The following is a 19,036-nucleotide window of genomic DNA, read 5'->3' as shown; positions in this document are numbered from 1 at the left end:
GAGCAGCGGGAGCGCACCCCGCCGCGGGGATTCAAACTGCCGACCTTTCGATCGGCAAGCCCTAGGCACTGAGGCTTTTACCCACAGCGCCACCCGTGTCATTAAATAAAAATAAAGTACAACAAAATGTGCTTTTCCCCCGTGACAGTTTATTGGCTATAATACAGAAAACTACAGCGATGAGCAAAGTAAGAAAGCATACAGGTACATACACAGAATCTTTTACAGAAAACAGTACTAGTGCTTGAACTTTCCAATCCCTTGTTGCCGTTCAAATTACACACATTCAACATTCTATTACACCAGCCTTCCTCCCAGAAGTTTGGAACTATGGCTCCCATCAGCCCAGATGGACCTGGTGGGAGTTGTAGTTCAAAGCATCTGGTGGGCAATGGGCTGGTGAAGCCTGTATTACGCACACTGACTCAGGCCCAACAGAGAACACACAGAGGGAAAAAGCAGAGCTGTGTACACTCATTCCGCTAAACAAAGCTGTCATCTCACTAACCAGATTTCTGTTGGATAAAGGAAGGATGGGAGACTGAATCCAGGCTCTCCAGCTCCACCTTTCAACAGCTGATTGTGAGATTCTATCTTTGATTACTGGGCTATCTGTGTGCAGTCCCAGCTGTGGTGCATGTGATTCTCTATCCAGCTGCTACCTGGACCAGGGTAACTGTCTACTACATCACAATGCCCTAAAAAAGCTACTTTTATGAGGTAGTGGCATATATTCCTCCTCTACAGAGCCGATTCAGATATTGTGGCTTGGAGGATTTGGTTTTCATAAGCTACTAATTGTTGTGTTGGTTTATTTTAATGCACCAAACTTAATCTGGGTTGTACCTGTTTGGCAGCCATTGGTTTCCCCACACCTTATCAGCAAAAGCACCCTCCTTTCTATTACACTCTGAGGATAAACACATTAACTTGGAAACAGAAACAGGCAATACTACATTGTTCTGCTCTGGAGAAAACTCTGGAGACGCATTTCTCAACCACCCACCCCACCCCACCCCGACCACCACATAATGTTCCAGAATCTCTCTGGGACTCTAGAAACCTAGTTTCAGTGGATGAATGTCCACTGTCCACTTTCTGTAGTTCTGTTCAGGGGAATCAATTACATGTTCTACCCGAGTGTGAATTGGGGAGTAGGGCTGCACCGACAAGATCTGCCCTCAACATGGCGCCCTCACACCTCGCACAGATATCTGTATGGAGGGAGTCTTCATGGGTACAGCTGTATACATGAAGATTTCCTCATTGCAGCTTTCCAGGCTCTATGTGTGGATGCCCAGGGGTGGAGTAAATCAGAGGACATGATCCCGGGGGCAAGATGAGCCATTTTGATCCTAATTCTCTGCTAATGGGGAAGCAGTGGGTCTCACTGCTCATGTGCAGGGATTGGGCCACATTGTTATCAACCTTAGCACATGGGTGGCATGATGCCCTCATTGGCAGAGGAGGTCTCTGTGCATGCATAGTGGGGTTCATTGCATGCCTGGAACCCTTCAGACATGTGACTAGGGAAAGAAGGATCTATCAATTTTAGTTCTCTCAGTTTCATATTTTTACAATCTTGAGTTCAGTTCTCCACATTTCTGCAGCAATTTGTGAATGTTTTAATCATACTCAAAATTTCAGGATTTTATGATGAATTTCTCTCTCCCCCCACACTTTTGTATGCAGTTTTGACCAACATTTACATTTTTGCAAGCAATTACTTCTAATAATACATTTATATGCACAGTTTTTTTCCTAATATATGCATTTTTGTACACTGGTTGGGAAACTGCATTGCAAAATTCAGATAAGTGGGAATTTTGAAGTATGGCTGGGTTTCAGTTCTCATATTACTTTGGAAAATCCGAATTTGATAGATTCAGCCATAAATAAGAACTGAATCAAAATTCCCCCCCATACCTTACACGTGACAGACAGTTCTGACTCTCTTTCATGCCAGTGTGCCCCCACTATGATGTGAGTTACTCTGCCAGAGGCAGAACGGCCAAATTCTGTGTTTTCTTGGAATCCAGTAGCTTCCCTTGTTATTGCTGCATAATGTGCACAGTGTCCCTGAGTATCTATAGCCCAACCCTTGTTGCTTTAGCCAGCTCAACCCACATCACCAAGAACCTAGATATGTAAGCTTCCCCTACCTGCTATTTGAGAAATGGAGGATGGAATCATTGACGTTAAACCTGACCATATTCTTAGCGAAATCTTACATAGCCTTAGTTCTGCTTGACCTTTGGTAGCCAGTGGAGTGTCTTCCCCTTTGACGCCTGTTCTGGTTACTTCTGAAAGCAGACACAGCAACTCTTAAGCTTTCGGATCCACAAGTATCGACCTCCTTTGGACAGCATTCACCTCCTGGTTTTGCAACATTTTGGGAAGAGCATGGGGCATTGGCTACAGCTGGAAAGGAAACACGTGGAATGGTTATTGCCAAAACTTCTTTGGGGCACCAAACATGGATTCTGATCTGCAAAGAACAGGAGGAAAGAACAAGGAAGGCTACTTACATACGCTGACTGAGTTTGCACAGTCTTTGGACATCCTGTGTGGGCAAGGATAAAAGAATATAGTACGTTCTCTTCTGATTACAGTCACATAATCCCCAAATCCCATCTTCAGATGTTTATTGCCTAGATCAAGTTTGGGGGACCGAGCACAATTCAAAGTGTTCGTGCTGACCTTTAAAGGCCTAAACAGCCTTGGCCCAGTATACCTGAAGGAGTGTCTCCACCCCCATCGTTCAACTCAGACATTGAGGTCCAGCTCCGAGGGCCTCCTGGCAGTTCCCTCCCTGTGAGAAGTGAGGTTACAGGAAAGCATGTTCTCCAATAAATGAGAGCACGTGTTGCGGTGTGGGCCACCAGGCCAGGCCTCTTGTTGCCAGGCAGGTTAATAGTTGTTGCCTGGCATCATGATTGGGTAACCGGGTTGCTGGGACAAATTGTATGTTGCAAATTGGGTGGGTGGGACCATAGTCTTTAAATATTGGTGCACTCTGGTTTCTCTTTCTCTTTGCAGAGTGCATCGGATCACCCGCCCGCCCACCCTCTTTCCGGTTGACCTTGCTTTGCCTGTCATGGGGTCGTCTGCTTTGGAGCAGGGGCCTAGTAGGAATTTGCCATTTGGTGATTGGCTGTGCCATTTGGTTTTGCCTACTACTCAGCAATTCGTCACAACTTGTAAGGTTGCGGTTAGGCATTGGTTATAATATGCTGGTGGTGGAGGGGTCAGGCTGGGCCTGCCCCTTCTATTGCGCTGAAGGGAATTCCGTTAAAGGAATCCTGGGGCTTGCCATGATTTCGTCCAATCCCTGTTATGGGACCAGGGCCACCCAATCCCTGTTATGGGAATCCTTGTTATAGGACCGGGCAGGCAAGCTTTCGGGGAGCTGCTGGGGTGAGCGGCGTGGGTCCAACGCTTAGCTCAAGTGACCCCCCAGTTTGACTTTCTCTTCTACTGGCTACCGATCGGACCTCGGGATGTCAGTTCTGTCCCAGGCGGGGGGGGACAGATAGTCATAACCAATGTCTAAACAACCACTCACTGATTTTGTATTTTAATAAAGTTGTGGCCAAAATAGTGCCCAAAAACCAAAACTAAAATTACGTGTTATGTGTGAAGTTATTTGAGGGGTGGCCTGGGGACCTACACACGCAAACCAGGCAGAGGACCTTCTCAGTAGTGGCCTGCCCTGTGGAATACCCTCCCATCAAATGTTGAAGAAATAAACTGACATCTGAAGGCAGCCCTGTTTAGGGAAGTTTTTAATGTTTGATGCTTTATTGTGTTTTTAATAGCCTGTTGGAAGCCACCCAGAGTGGCTGCAGAGGCCCGGCCAGATGGGCGGGGTCAAAGTAATAAATTATTATTATTATTATTATTATTATTATTATTATTATTATTATTATTAGTCCAAAGGGTACATTCCCCTTCTGGAGGTGGGGTGTATACCAGTGGTGGGTTGTGCCAGATGGAAAAGTGGACAGAGTAATTCAGTAAAGTAAGTTACATTCCAGCCATGCAGACGTCTGCGCATGCGGTTTCTGTGCACACACACACACCCCTCCATTCAGGTATGGAAGAGGCATTATCATGCTTCAAGGACACATCTCAGCACTCAGAGAGGGTGGGACCTCTGGGAGGTCATGGCCTGGGGAGAGTCCCGAGAACCAGTTTGAGGGCCCTCATTTTATGAACTCCATTTGCAGCCAAGATTCTCTGGATGCAACCAAAACTCTGTACTCCGAATGACTCCAAATATTACACCCATTTACTGCTTTGAGATCCCTAAGTGCAAATTAACCTTTAGTTAAAGGTAAAGGTAAAGGGACCCCTGACCATTAGGTCCAGTTGCAGACGACTCTGGGGTTGCGGCACTCATCTCACTTTACTGGCCGAGGGAGCCGGCATTTGTCCGCAGACAGCTTCCAGGTCATGTGGCCAGCATGACTAAGCAACGGGAGCTCACCCCTAGCGGAGATTTGAGCCACCGACCTTCTGATCGGCAAGCCCTAGGCTTTGTAGTTTAGACCACAGCGCCACCTGCATTAACGCTTAGTTAACTTTCTGTTAACATAACTTTTCATCGTGATTCCACTGCCATTGCTCTCCCAACAGTTTGCAGGCTCACCTCTCCTCTTCCCCTTCCAGCAGGCTTTTGTAGGCTGCAATCTCAATATCCAGGGCAAGCTTTGTGTTCAGTAGCTCCTGGTAGTCACACACCAGGCATGCCAGTTCGTCCTTGCCATTCCGAAGGGCCTCCACCAACTCAGCATATTTCTCCTGAGCATCTTTCAGGGCACAGTCGCCACCGTCCGTCCCATCACAGATGGCCTTCTGCAGCTCATCATTCTGCAGCGATTACAGAAGTTGGTCAGGTTAGCCTCCATTTCCTTGTGCCAGATAACCAGATCAAAAAACCTTCAGTGTACAGATTTGATGTGGTTGTGCAGTGGCTTAATTTTCCCATCAGAAGTTTGGACTGGTCCCTGCTTGGGATGGTGGAGAAATTTGATTCATTTCTCATTTTGAATTATATTGTTATTCATGTTTTTATACTGTATTTAATCTGCTTTTACAATTAAGTGTTTTAAATTTGTTGTTAGCCGCCCTGAGCCCGGTTTTTGAACTGGGAAGGGCGGGGTAGAGATAAAAATATATTATTATTATTATTAAAGGCAAAACTACCCAATGGGCACTTCCTGAAAGAATATGCAGGCTGAAACACAGCCATCCTTCAAAAATGTGTGCAAAAATGTGTATATTCAGGGAAGGTGTGGATAAAAGAGCACATCCTATTGAAAATAACAGAGAGAAGTACATTAAATTAGTCAAAACTGCATGCAACAATGTGTCTATAAGGAGAAATGCAAACTAAGAACCAAGAAATTTATGGCTGTTTGCTCAAAGAGAAAAGATTCCAGTTGGAGGAAGTGGTCTTGTTGTGATCTTTGCTTGGTCTAACTCTCAGTCTGCCTATATTCACCAAGCTACTCACAGCTACTACTCTCACCCTCTCATGCCTTTGCCTTTCCAGCATCCTTGTCCAAAAATTCAGATTGTACAATATACACAATTAAGAAATAATAAACTACTTTATGCAAAATTGTATTGCATGTGTGGTCTTATGTGGATTCGTTGTTGTTGCAGAATTTGGATTTTTTGAAATCTGGTTGCCTGACCTGTCCACCACCAAACTTACCTCCTTTTGCACACTCTGAATTTCACACTGAAGCTTCTCGATCCTCCTTGTAAGTTCTGAAATCTGCTGCTTGTATTTCTTCAGGTCTCCCTTGAAGCAGCATCTCTTGCTTTGAGCCTCTTCGTACTAAGGGTATAAACAAGGGTATGGTGGCTATTTAGCAAGGGCAGCTATAATGAGAGAGATCAGATGCAAAGAGCATAGGACCAGGTCAGGCAAAGTGATACAGCCACCTCATGCAGCAGATTCTGGGATGGTGGCAATGATAGCGCCCCCCCTTTCTTCTGAGTCCCTGCCCCACCTCAGCCACACTCATCCACCTGAACTGATGTCCTGGCAGTTTATATAGCTTTATATGACTACAAGTCAATGGACAAAATAAATAATAAATAACCCCAGTCTTACAATTCTGCAAATTGAGAAGATATCAAAAGCAGCCAGAGAAATATTTGTGAAGAAGAATGAGGGCAACCTGAAATATTTCAGCAAATGAGTACCCCCTATCATGATTGCATAGTACTTGTGTCATTGAGACCTTTTTTCTTAAACAGACCACTTTTTGAATTTGTGACATTTTGTTTAAGCTCCAACGCCCACCTTGTTTCAGCACCTACCTTGTTTTGGTAGAAGGCATCTGCCTCAGCTTTGCTCCTCTGGACAATTTCTTTGTACTCTTCCCTGAGAATGGCAATAATGCTGTCCATGTCTAAACATCTGCTGTTGTCCATTTTCACAACCACATCCAAATCTCCGGTGTGATGGTCCAGTTGAGCTTCCTCCTAAGGATATTGACCCAAATGCATCATCATTCGTTCTTTACCCCTTATCTCAAATACTTCTTCTCTCTGCCAACTTTGCTAGAGTTGTAATAAGGCAAATCTGTAATGCAGGTACAAATGCTAACAGCTGGTGCACATGGGCAAACACATTGCTTGAACTACCATTACTTCCTTGCTCAGTTCTTTGTGGTGACTCTTAGCTGAACATGTGAATTGGCATCAGTGCAAAGCATTGCATTTGAGTTGGAGTTTGGGTTAATTAATCTGTAGTTACTCATTCACACATGTGTGGATGAACTTAAAAATGGAAAGTGTAATGCTGGTGGTCAACAAAAGAGGTTTAAAGACTGACAACTGGGAAACACTGGCCTGCAAGCGCTCCAATTGGAGAACAGCCTTTGCCAAAGGTGTCATGGGCTTTGAAGACACTCAAACTCAGGACGCAAGGGAGAAACATGCTAAGAGGAAGACAGGCTTGGCAAATCCACACCGTCATCAACTCCTGCCCAGAAACCAATGTCCCCACTGTGGAAGGATGTGTGGATCCAGAATTGGCCTCCACAGTCACTTACGGACTCATTGTTAAAACCGTGTTTATGGAAGACAATCTTACTCGCCAAGAGGGATCGCCAAAGAAAGAAAAAGAAGAATGCCGTAAGTCACTGGGAGACTTTTTTTGCTTAGCAAGAGACTTAACAATTTTAATATCCCATAATAACATTGCTCAGAAATCTTCATTGTAACCTAAAAGTAGGCCTAATTCACTTGCAAATCCAGGCTAGTTAGACAAAGATGCCCACTACATGTAAACCAACCACTGGAATTTACAGAGCTGGCCCTATCATTAGGCAGAATGAGGCAGCAACCTCAGGCAAATAATTTTGGGTGTCATTATGGCAATAAGTTATTAGTGATCTAAATGATGATGACTCACTGCCAACGAGGGAGGGAGGTACTTAAGGGTTTTATTTTATTTTTTCATTAAGTTAAACGATGACTAGACTTGGATACTCTTCGCCTTTACTTGTGAGGGTGGGGACAACTGTTTACAGCTCTGCTCCATTCAGACCAGCTTTAAGAATTGCTAATCAGATTCAGGAAGCTTTCCCCCCCATGTCCATTTCTTCTTCTGTACTTACTAGGATTTGAATGGCACCTCGAGATGTATAGGCTAAGTGGAGATAATATGGAGTGTCTCCTTACTTACCTTCAGATATATGCATCTCAGGAACTCAATCTCTTGGGAGAGGAGACTGACTTGTCTCTCCAGCTCTGCATTGTTCAAAGCGACACAGTCTCTATCCTGCAAGGATGACATTTCCCTGTTATTTATATTCTACTGTTTACATATGGTTTCAAAGGAATGGGGGCAAAAACGTCTAGAGTTTGCTTACATGAACAGACTTATGAGACATTTTATAGATTGCAAACCCATTTCATAGAATCATAAGACTGTAGAGTTGGAAAGGACCACAAGAATCATCTAGCCCAACCCTCTGCAATGCAGGAAACTTATGCTCAACATGAGGCTTGAACCCACAGCCTTGAGATTGAGTCTCATGCTCTACTGACTGAGCTATTTCTACTGTCCAGAATTAACAATCTTACATAGGTCCTTGGTCTAATTTCACAACTCCTTTTAATTTACTTAGTGCATTTGTGTCTGACCTTTTTCTCCAAGGAGCTCAAGAACTGTAGCCAACACTGTTTTACTCAGAGTAGACCTATTTAAATTAATGGACTTAAGTTAGTCGTGCCCATTAATTTCAATGAGTCTATTCTCAGTATGGCTAACATGGAAAGCGTGACAGCACAGAAATGCATGGACAGAGTCTTTGAGGCCCAGGGCTGCCACATTATTGCTGTCCAAATGGGTTACAATGTAATAAAAGATGGAATTAAAGCAGAATGTTTGCATTCTAAAAAGTTATGGGATTTTGCCAAGCGATTTCAGGGTATGTATTGATCGGAAATGAAACAGTTTGACTACCCCAAAACCCTTGCAGGTACAAAGAGTATTTTGCAAACACAATCACAGATGACTGTCCCAATAGCATCACTACTACAGTAGTACCTCGGGTTACATATGCTTCAGGTTAAATACGCTTCAGGTTACAGACTCCGCTAACCCAGAAATAGTACCTCAGGTTAAGAACTTTGCTTCAGGATGAGAACAGAAATCGTGCTCTGGTGGCGCAGCGGCAGCAGGAGGCCCCATTAGCTAAAGTGGTGCTTCAGGTTAAGAACAGTTTCAGGTTAAGAACGGACCTCCGGAACAAATTAAGTTCTTAACCCGAGGTACCACTGTATTCAGTAGGAAAAGCCCGAGTGCCTGGAGTATCATAAACCAGCTGTTAGGGCAGAGATGGGAAACCTCACTGCCAGATTAAACCCTAGGGGTGGAGGCCCTTAGGCAGTCAAAATCTCAGGGAGTCCCTCGGAAATTATCTTCTAATAAGTTTTTGATTTTACCAACCAACAATTTCAATAAACAAATTTGATTACACAATATATATTGATCTGCAGGCCCCCTAAAAGGCATGGAGCCCACAGGCTGGTGCTTACACTGCCTATTTGGTAATCTGGCACTGGGAAATCTATGGCCTTCCAGATGTTGCTTATAGGGGCATATTAATATTTTGTTGGAAGCCGCCCAGAGTGGCTGGGGAAAACCAGCCAGATGTGGGCAGGGTATAAATAAATTATTATTATTATTATTATTATTATTATTATTATTATTATTATACCAATGACTTCTTCCTCTTACCTTCTTCAGTTCTGCAAATTTGTTCTCTGCAGCACAACGTTGGTTCACTTTCTCTTCATACCTGTAAGGTAGGAATTAAAATGAAACTACAAAGGGGTGGTGATCAGTTCAGTATTTCACTCACTACTAAGAACAGAAGAACATATTATGAGCCCGGATATATTAGGGCAAAGGCCCAGCGAGTCCAAAATCCAGTTCCCACAGCAGCCAACCAGATGACTCTAGACTCCCACAAGTAGGATATGAGCACAATAGCATTCCGCCACTGCTGCTACCCAGCAACCACTGCTCAGAGTCATATGCCACGCTGACAATCTGATGTTTCCACTGCTGCATCTGCCACTGCACTGAGCTCACCACTGCCTGGCCCCTTCCTATTGGTAGCTGGCAGTGATATGGCATTAAGAAGCCAGGTGACCAATGCCCACCACACCAGCCACTACTGGGTACCAACTACAGAGGATTTCCCCATTTATCAGGGATAAGTGGATTTCCTGGTCTGGATGGTGTTTCCATTGTAATCCAATGACATCTGAAAGCACCACATTATTTACCGCTGTGGTGGGCAACAAGTATTGGACTAACTCTATATAAGAACACTCTGAATGTGGCATATTTCCTCCTTCAGATATGCTGTGCTTCAAGGATGTCTATGACTCAATTCACCTGTTTGTTCAGTCTCACAGTGGACACTTAATAAAAATTGACTGTGTGTCGCAATTCATTCATTGGAGTTTGCAAAGTGGAACATGCTGTCTATGTCAGGGGTAGGCAACCTAAGGTCCGTGGGCCACAAGCAGCCCACGGGGGTCATTTAACTGGCCCACGAGCTGCCCCTGAACCAAGCCGCCCGCTTGGCAAGTCCCCGCCCACTGCACTAAACTGGCACAGCGACTCGCTTCCTCTGGGCTGAAAATTGCATCTGCGCAGACGCAGGTGTCGAAAATCGTGTCTGCGCAGGTGCAGATGCCAGAAATCACAGTCGTGCGTGCGATCCGGCCCACAGAGGGATCTCCGCTGGAGTGAACTGGCTCAAGCGAGGTAAGCCTTTCCGACCCCTGGTCTATGTGAATGATCCTGGATCCTGGATGTGAATGGCTCCCCTAGAGAGTCTTGATTCATTTCAAAAACTGGAGAGAAGTGTGCAGGGGAGAAGCACAATTCTGTTAAGGCTCCATTTATGAAGGACAAAAGCCAATTTAAGGAGAAAAGACGGAAAACCCTTTCCATTCTTAGAGCCATCATTTCCTTTCTTTGCACAATTCCAGAACAGCTGATTCCATGAACCGGTCAACTCACCTGCACTTGCAGTCCTCAGCCTCCTCTTTTGAACACTCACAATCAGTCTCCAGTTTTCCCTTCTCACACAGCAAATGATCCAGCTGCTTCTTCAGGTTGCAAATGAACTGCTCGAAAATAGATTTCAGACATTTTGTGGGTGGTTTGGCTTGTTTCTGTAGAAAGGACCATTTGGTTGAAAGCAGCTGGTTCTTCTGTTCCAAGCACTGCACCTGAAATCCAACATAAAGCAAATGAATAGATATGAAGAAGATTTTGAGATATTGCCTAGCAATGCTTACTGCTCATACTGCTTCACAGGATACATCTATATTACAACATGGCTGTAAATTTAGTGGTTTAGTGAAGGTGCAAAATGGATTGGTGCAACTAGCTAAGAAAAGAAAGGCCTTTGTGAGAATATTGGAAGCAAAGAGATCAAAACAAGGATTAATCTATATATTAGAAAAGGTTTGCTTAGGGCATAGAAAAGATTAAGGCCAACTGTTTTCCAAGTCTTAAAATCAACCTTGCAAATAAGTCCACCCAAGTTACTAGCTCATAACAAATGTACTCAGCTAATTAATCACTTTTTGTTCAGCTTTGGTAAAACTTTCACATGGAAATAATTGCTATTTGATTCAGATGATAGATCTTTTACTAGTACGCTTTAAGGAGTGTCAGGAAGAAGAGGTCTATCAATGATCTATCCCACCTATAGATGCTACAGCACAAGACTGGAAGAGATCCTGCAACTCATGGACTCCAGCACCTCAGTGGTCACCATATTGATGGCAGATGGCAGCCATCAGTGTTGAAAGAGCGATGGTGCTGCATGCTGGGGTGGGGCCTGAGATTTGTTCCAGGAATAAGGGGTATGGCACCAGTTTCACCATTGTACAAGGACAAGGAGTCTTAACCCAACAGCTGCACCTATTGCAGATACCAGAACCAGGCTAAAGATTACTTGAATGCTTCCCAGCAGCACTGGCTATGGCAACAGTCTGGTGGTGCAACGAAAGCCTCCCATTCTGATCTCACCTTATCAATGAAATCGGCAAATTGGCTGTTAAGGTTCTTCATCTGCTCCATCTCTTGTTGTCTCACTTTCTGGATCTCAGGGCAGATGTCCACATGGAAAGGCTCCAGCAGATGCGGGTCAACCTGTACCCCATGGATGCTGTATCTTCTATGCACGCTTGGACCACCAGCTCCACAAGTGCCACTCTTGTAGTCTCCACACAGGAATGTTGTTCTTCCACTAATCCTAGACATACTTCTGCTTCTGTAGCTGCCAGGATGAAACCGGGAGACTGAGTTACTTGTGGAGAGTTTGGTGAAGGGGCTTCTAGCACGTTGTCTGCCTACTAAGAGCTGACGGCTCATGTTGCCTTATTGTTGTGGACGCGACTACAGAGGAGGACGTAGAGATGGAGACCCAGCAGCTGTGATGGAAGACCTTGGAGCTGGCCTCTCTTTTATATGTTGGAGGAACTGGGCTTGGTTGCATGGGTAACATCAGGACTCATGTGGTTGGTATGCCCGCCAGCAAAACACAGTGCTAGGCACAGAAGAGAACTCAAAAATAAATTACAAAACAAAACAAAAAAATGCATGGCTTGCAAGATTGTCATGAGAGGATATTGTTTAATTAATCTGCCTCCTAACTCTAATTACACTTTAGTTAAAAATGTTATCCCAAAAGGGATCTTCATGGTCTGACATCAATATCTCTGGCTCTTTTTACTTTATTATGGGAGAGAACACCTTTGTATACATTACTGTTATATCAAAAGTGCTGTATTCAAAAGAATACAGGGACAAAAATAGGGCAAAGCATAGTTCCGTGTCAAAATAATAATTATCTTAGGTGACAAGAATCAGATATAGTTGTGGATTGTTTCTAATTTTGACCTGGGCAGAAGTCACTGGCCCAACCAATATGACCAATGAAGATAGCCATGGGATCATCTGCAGTTTGGTGGAAGAATAGTATCACGTGTTGTGGATCAAAATGCTACTGCTTAAGTTCCTGGTATCTTTCATTAAAAAAATATCTGCTTGCACAGCTGAAAAAGACCATTTGAGGCCTTGGAGAACCACTGGGGTACATGAGACACATGGTTCTGGGGTACATGGACCCAAAATAGTGGCTCATAATCTCCCCCCCACACACATATCCCACAATTTCCAGCATCCTTAACACACTACAATTACCAGCATTCTATGGGGCAAAGCCTGTGCTTTCAATGTGCTTTCAGTGTGTGTTGTGGATGTGACCATGGCATATATATGTTCATGCATGTTTTCTGTTTGTTTATCACTGGTTATTAGTGTGTGTGTTAGATTAATTATGGCTGCAGCCCTACACACACTGATTTGAGAGTAAGCTCTGCTGGACACACTGAGACATACTTTGGCATCATCATGTATAGAAGGTGTGAGGAACCTTTGGCATTCCAGAGATTTCAGAACTGCCACTCCCATAGGAGTCAATTGCTAGGGGTCAAGGAGTCTTCGCCCCCCCAATAAAATATTTGAGGGGGCCACCCCCAAAAGTTGATGGGCATTGTCATTCGAATGGTGTGTGTGCACTGAGTCAAATGATTGATTATGTGAGGCAGGGCTTTCCTGCCCCCTCCAATATTTCATTCAAGTTGGCACCCCCTGGCCACTCCCATCATCCCTGGGAATTGGCTGTGCTTGCTAGGAATGATGGGAGCTGTATTTCAGAGGCAGATTTAGGGGAGTGCGATCGGTTCGGTCACATTGGGGGCAGACTCACAGGGACACCGTAACTATGACGTAGCATGGAAGGTGAGAGACAAGGACGCCAAATTTTGGCATTGCACAGGTTACCACTGACTTTTGAGACCCCAAGGTCTGCCATTGTATAATTCAGCAACTTCATGGGGAGAGGTGGGGAGGAATGATTCCCTGCTCCCCCTAATGTATAGAATTTGCTGCACACTGCCTACCATCACAAACATTTTTCTATAGAGAGAAACTGAAGATGTATTGCACAACCCAATGTGCATGATTACTCAGAAGTATGTCAAATGTTATTGGATCCATCTGTCAGGTAAATAATGACTCGAGTTAATTTGACTTTTTATAAACAGCTATTGTTACCTGCTGTTTTATTATGCCCTTTGATCTTATATGTTGTATTGATCTACTGTCAATTATGCCAGTTACGTTTTTATGCTACTTCTTAGAACTATAATAAAGCCTGGAGTGAGACATCTAAGCTCATGGTAATTACCAACAAACTCGGATGATGAATTCTTTATGTTAATTATACTTCATTGTGAAGGGAAAGTCGTAACATTCTATACGCTAATTATAATTCTTTCATCAGTCCCAGATCAACTGCTGAGCAATTCCATTCGGTGACTTTGAGGCCTGGAATTGTGTGTGAGAGAGGCAAAAGTCTAGTTCAGCGCTGACCAGTAAGGTGCCCTCCATATTTTGTGGGACTCCAGCTCCCATCATCCACTGCTAGCATGGCTCATGATCAGGTATGATGAGGGTTGTGGTCCAACACTTTCTGTACGGCACCATACCCTGGATCTAGTCAATTTCACGGCCAGCCACACACCTTTTCCTTCATCATATAGATGGATTTTTGTCCTGTGATGTGAATGTGCAAAGGCAGAACCCGCCCAATGCCCCCTATTCCCCTTCCAGAGCTACAATCCCCTATGAAGAACTAACAACTCTCAGCACACTTAACAACCTACAGCTCCCAAGACTCTTGAAGGGAAGCCATGACTGCTTAAGTGCTTTAAATGGGTCGTGTGAATGTGGCCCAGAAAAGCTTGTGCCATATTAACATTTGATGGTCATCTGATGGTCGGTAAGGTTCCACAAGAGTTTTGGTTGTTTAGCTGCATTGGACTAACAGAGCAGTCCACTCTCCTAATCTAGAGCTGGGAAGAAACAGAGCTAGGCTGGTCAAAGAGCTATGCTGAATCCATCTCCGCCAAGCTAAGCAGTTGGCTCCTTACCTCTCTTGCCCTGACCTAGCCACAGTGATCCACGCAACGGTCACCTCCAGACTGGATTATTGTAACTCGCTCTACGTGGGACTGCCCTTGAGACTGACCCAGAAACTCCAGCAGGTGCAGAATGCTCCTTATGAGGTCTTCACTGCGAGATCACATTCACCCGGTGCTATACCAGCTGCACTGGCTCCCGGTGGAGTACAGGATCAGGTTTAAGGTGCTGGTTTTAACCTTTAAAGCCCTATATGGCCTAGGACCCTCATACCTACAGGACCGCCTCTCCTGGTATGCCCCACAGAGAAACTTACGGTCTTCAAATAAAAACATCTTGAAGGTCCCAGGCCACAGAGAAGTTAGGCTGGCCTCAACTAGAGCCAGGGCTTTTTTGGCTGTGGCTCCGATCTGGTGGAACGCTCTGTCACAAGAGACCAGGGCCCTGCGGGACTTGACATCTTTCCGCAGGGCCTGGAAGACAGAGCTGTTCCACCAGGCCTTTGGCCAGGGCACAGCCTGACTCCCTCCCTCGGCAATCTTCGCGGAGCTCTGGCCCAATGGTTGTCAGTGGCTTGAATTAATTAATTTTATAATGAATGATTTTACAGTGTTGTTTATGCTGTACTTTTGTACTGTTTTATTGTTGTTAGCCGCCCTGAGCCCGGCTCCAGCTGGGGAGGGCGGGATATAAATAAAATTATTTATTATTATTATTATTATTATTATTATTATTATTATTATTATTATTATTATTATTAAACTGGTCCAACTATCAGCAATAGCGGATATAGCAGACTCATCCTTAACAAACTACAGCTCCCATGACTGCTCAAAGTGGTATAACAGTGCTTTAAATTTGTGAATGTGTCCTGTGAGGGGCAATGATTAGATACTTCTTGGCAGGACTGTCTATAGGACAAAATAGCAAGAGGGTGGGTTGGTCACAGGAGTTGCCAGAAGAGTCGGTGGAACAAAAGGTCTGTTTGGTCCATGCAGTGCTTTTCCTGATGGGCCTTCTCTTTGTGTGCAGTGCTCCAAAATGGTACTTGTGAGTGACAGAAGGCGTATTGAACTGCTGACATTTGGAATGCCAGGAGACTGACAGTGGTGGCTGTGCCAGCGGGTCTGATGGAATGGGGAGCACTCTGGTTGTGTATGTGGTCACAGAGGTGTATGTCCCTTTTGTTGTGGATTCATTGCCTGCCTTGGGGGGGGGGTCATTGTCACCAGTACTACTTCCGATTGGTGGGCACACTAGCAGAGTTCCCAGATACGCTAGTGGGATTTCTCCCCATCACTCAAAAATGTTCTAGCTGTACATGTTTTTACATACTATAATTGTACAGTGGTACCTCGGGTTAAGTACTTAATTCGTTCTGGAGGTCCGTTCTTAACCTGGAACTGTTCTTAACCTGAAGCACCACTTTAGCTAATGGGGCCTCCCACTGCCTCCGCGCCGCCGGAGCACAATTTCTGTTCTCGTCCTGAAGCAAAGTTCTTAACCCGAGGTACTATTTCTGGGTTAGCGGAGTCTGTAACCTGAAGTGTATGTAACCTGAAGCGTATGTAACCCGAGGTACCACTATACAAGTATTCACATTTCCTCTCCAGTCTGCTTCTTTCTCCTTCCTGGCTTAGCCACATCATTAATCCTTCCTGGATTCTGCACACAACAGCAAAATGGCATTACCTTTAGGGCATTGTGGTCACTGCACCATCCTTTGCTTTGTACATTCGTTGACATTTGGACCAGTGGCAAAGCACATGTGTTTCCAGTTCCAGAGATCATGGCCATCAACTAAAAGGACCCACACTCAATAAGGACTAGCATTTCTAATAATAATATAATATAATAATAATAATTTATTATTTATACCCCGCCCATCTGGCTGGGCCTCTCCAGCCACTCTGGGCGGCTTCCAGAAGAATATTAAAATACTGTGATACATCAAACATTAAAAGCTTCCCTAAACAGGGCTGCCTTCAGATGTCTTCTAAAAGTCTGGTAGTTGTTGTTCTCTTTGACATCTGGTGGGAGGGCGTTCCACTACTGAGAAGGCCCTCTGCCTGGTTCCCTGTAACTTGGCTTCTCGCAGTGAGGGAACCGCCAGAAGGCCCTCAGCGCTGGAGACCTCAGTGTCCGGGTAGAACGATGGGGGTGGAGACGCTCCTTCAGGTATACTGGACCGAGGCCATTTAGGGCTTTAAAGGTCAGCACCAACACTTTGAATTGTGCTCGGAAACGTACTGGGAGCCAATGTAGGTCTTTCAAGACCGGTGTTATATGGTCTCGGCGGCCGCTCCCAGTCACCAGTCTGGCTGCTGTGTTCTGGATTAGTTGTAGTTTCCAGGTCACCTTCAAAGGTAGCCCCACGTAGAGCGCATTGCAGTAGTCCAAGCGGGAGATAACCAGAGCATGCACCACTCTGGCGAGGCAGTCCGCAGGCAGATAGGGTCTCAGCCTGCGTACCAGATGGAGCTGGTACACAGCTGCCCTGGACACGGATTTAACCTGTGCCTCCATGGACAGCTGTGAGTCCAGGAAGTGTAACAGACAGTGCCGGATTTACGTATAAGCTAAACAAGCTATAGCTTAGGGCCTTACTCTCTTGGGGGCCCCAAAAAAATTAAAGAAAAAAACTAGATGTACATTTCTAAAATATAAGATAACCCCCCCCCACCGACATACAGCAACAATGTTTTGTAGGCACTGTGGTCTAAACCACTGAGCCTTGGGCTTGCCGATTGGAAGGTCGGCGGTTCGAATCCCCACGATGGGGTGAGCTCCCATTATTTGGTCTCAGCTCCTGCCAACCTAGCAGTTTGAAAGCACATCAAATTGCAAGTAGATAAATAGGTACCACTCCGACGGGAAGGTAAATGGCATTTCCGTGCACTGCTCTGGTTTCGTCAGAAGTGGCTTAGTCATGCTGGCCACATGACCCGGAAAAACTGTCTGCAGACAAACGTCAAATCCCTTGACCAGTAAAGCGAGATGAGCGCTGCAACCCCAGTCGTTCGTGACTGGACTTAACTTTCAGGGGTCCTTTACCTTTACCTTTTAGGCACCTATGATGTAAGTAATGGGCCCCGCCTGCTAGCCTAACATATCACTGGTTTACTCATTTCTATATATAGGGTGCCTACATTCTGCATGGACTGGTTACATGGCAACATGTGCAAATGGCTTTAGATACCTATTAGGTCTATAAATTACCACATAGCATATATTCAACACAAAAAAACAGCGACAATTTGTTGTTGACAAAGGACAGCTGGACATATAAAGGGCCCCATTACCTTCAGTAGCCTAGGGCCTCATCAGACCTAAATCTGGCCCTGGTAACAGATCAGGATACTGATACCATTTGGGCATTTATTCTTTTTTAGTTACAAGAGACAGGCTGCAAGAAGCAGCTGTTACTAGACTAGAACTCAGAGACCCTCACTGCTTCCTTAGCATTGAATGCAACTTAGTGATCTCAGATTTTGCCATCTCCTGACAGAAGATTTTATTTACTTTTATTTTTTTACAATAGCCTTGGCTGTACAGTGGTACCTCTGGTTACAGACGCTTCAGGTTACAGACGCCACTAACCCAGAAATAGTACCTCGGGTTAAGAACTTTGCTTCAGGATGAGAACAGAAGTCATGCAGCAGCAGCGGGAGGCCCCATTAGCTAAAATGGTACCTCAGGTTAAGAACAGTTTCAGGTTAAGAACGGACCTCCGGAACGAATTAAGTTCTTAACCCGAGGTGCCACTGTATTCAGTAGGAAAAACCCGAGTGCCTGGAGTATCATAAACCAGCTGTTAGGGCAGAGATGGGAAACTTCACTGCCAGATTAAACCCTAGGGGTGGAGGCCCTTAGGCAGTCAAAATCTCAGGGAGTCCCTCAGAAATTATCTTCTAATAAGTTTTTGATTTTACTAACCAACAATTTCAATAAACAAATTTGATTACACAATATATATTGATCTGCTATTGCAGGGCCCCTAAAAGGCATGGAGCCCATAGGCTGGTGCTTACACTGCCTATTTGGTAATCTGGTACTGGGAAATCTATGGCCTTCCAGATGTTGCTTATAGGGGCTGATGGAAGTTGGAGGTGAAAACCATTTGGGGGCTACAGGGTCCCCATCCCTGAATTGGGAGAAGAGAGTAGCTGGCCCCTTTGTAATGGAGGCAAACTGACACACAGAGACACATGATTTTAAAAGAGAGGATTATATTTAACTCAGACAACTCTACAGTATATTCTTAAGTCCACATTTCTCTAACTTGCATATATATTATGGTGCAATAAATTCTATTCCAATCCCCCCTCCCTCAATTCCATTTTTTTCTCCTGCTTAGCCAGTGGGAAACTTGCACTCATTTAAACAAAGCCAAGATTTCATTTTGTCTTTGGGAATTAAATAACATGTAAGTCATCAGAGGACAGAAGAGCTTGGCATGTATGCAATCTCTGCCAGACCAGAATGAGATGC

At 44.7% G+C, this 19,036-nt stretch overlaps 1 protein-coding gene across 1 annotated transcript in view; it reads right to left on the bottom strand.

The window, feature by feature from the left end:
* Nucleotides 1-2,415: 2,415 nt before the first annotated feature.
* Nucleotides 2,416-19,036, bottom strand: part of LOC114592805 (keratin, type II cytoskeletal 4-like) — a 33,913-nt gene continuing 17,292 nt past the window's right edge. The window contains exons 10-17 of the mRNA XM_077925302.1: nt 11,588-11,837; nt 10,568-10,779; nt 9,269-9,329; nt 6,337-6,501; nt 5,723-5,848; nt 4,652-4,872; nt 2,533-2,563; nt 2,416-2,421 (exon numbers count right to left, since the gene is read on the bottom strand). Of these exons, the coding sequence (XP_077781428.1) occupies nt 2,416-2,421; nt 2,533-2,563; nt 4,652-4,872; nt 5,723-5,848; nt 6,337-6,501; nt 9,269-9,329; nt 10,568-10,779; nt 11,588-11,837 (1,072 nt within the window). The remainder of the gene's footprint in view (nt 2,422-2,532; nt 2,564-4,651; nt 4,873-5,722; nt 5,849-6,336; nt 6,502-9,268; nt 9,330-10,567; nt 10,780-11,587; nt 11,838-19,036) is intronic.

Source organism: Podarcis muralis, chromosome 2 (assembly GCF_964188315.1).
Source record: "Podarcis muralis chromosome 2, rPodMur119.hap1.1, whole genome shotgun sequence".
Classification (NCBI taxonomy): Eukaryota; Metazoa; Chordata; class Lepidosauria; order Squamata; family Lacertidae; genus Podarcis; species Podarcis muralis.
The sequence above is the reverse complement of the archived record's forward strand: the minus strand, read 5'-3'. Positions and strand labels throughout refer to the sequence as shown.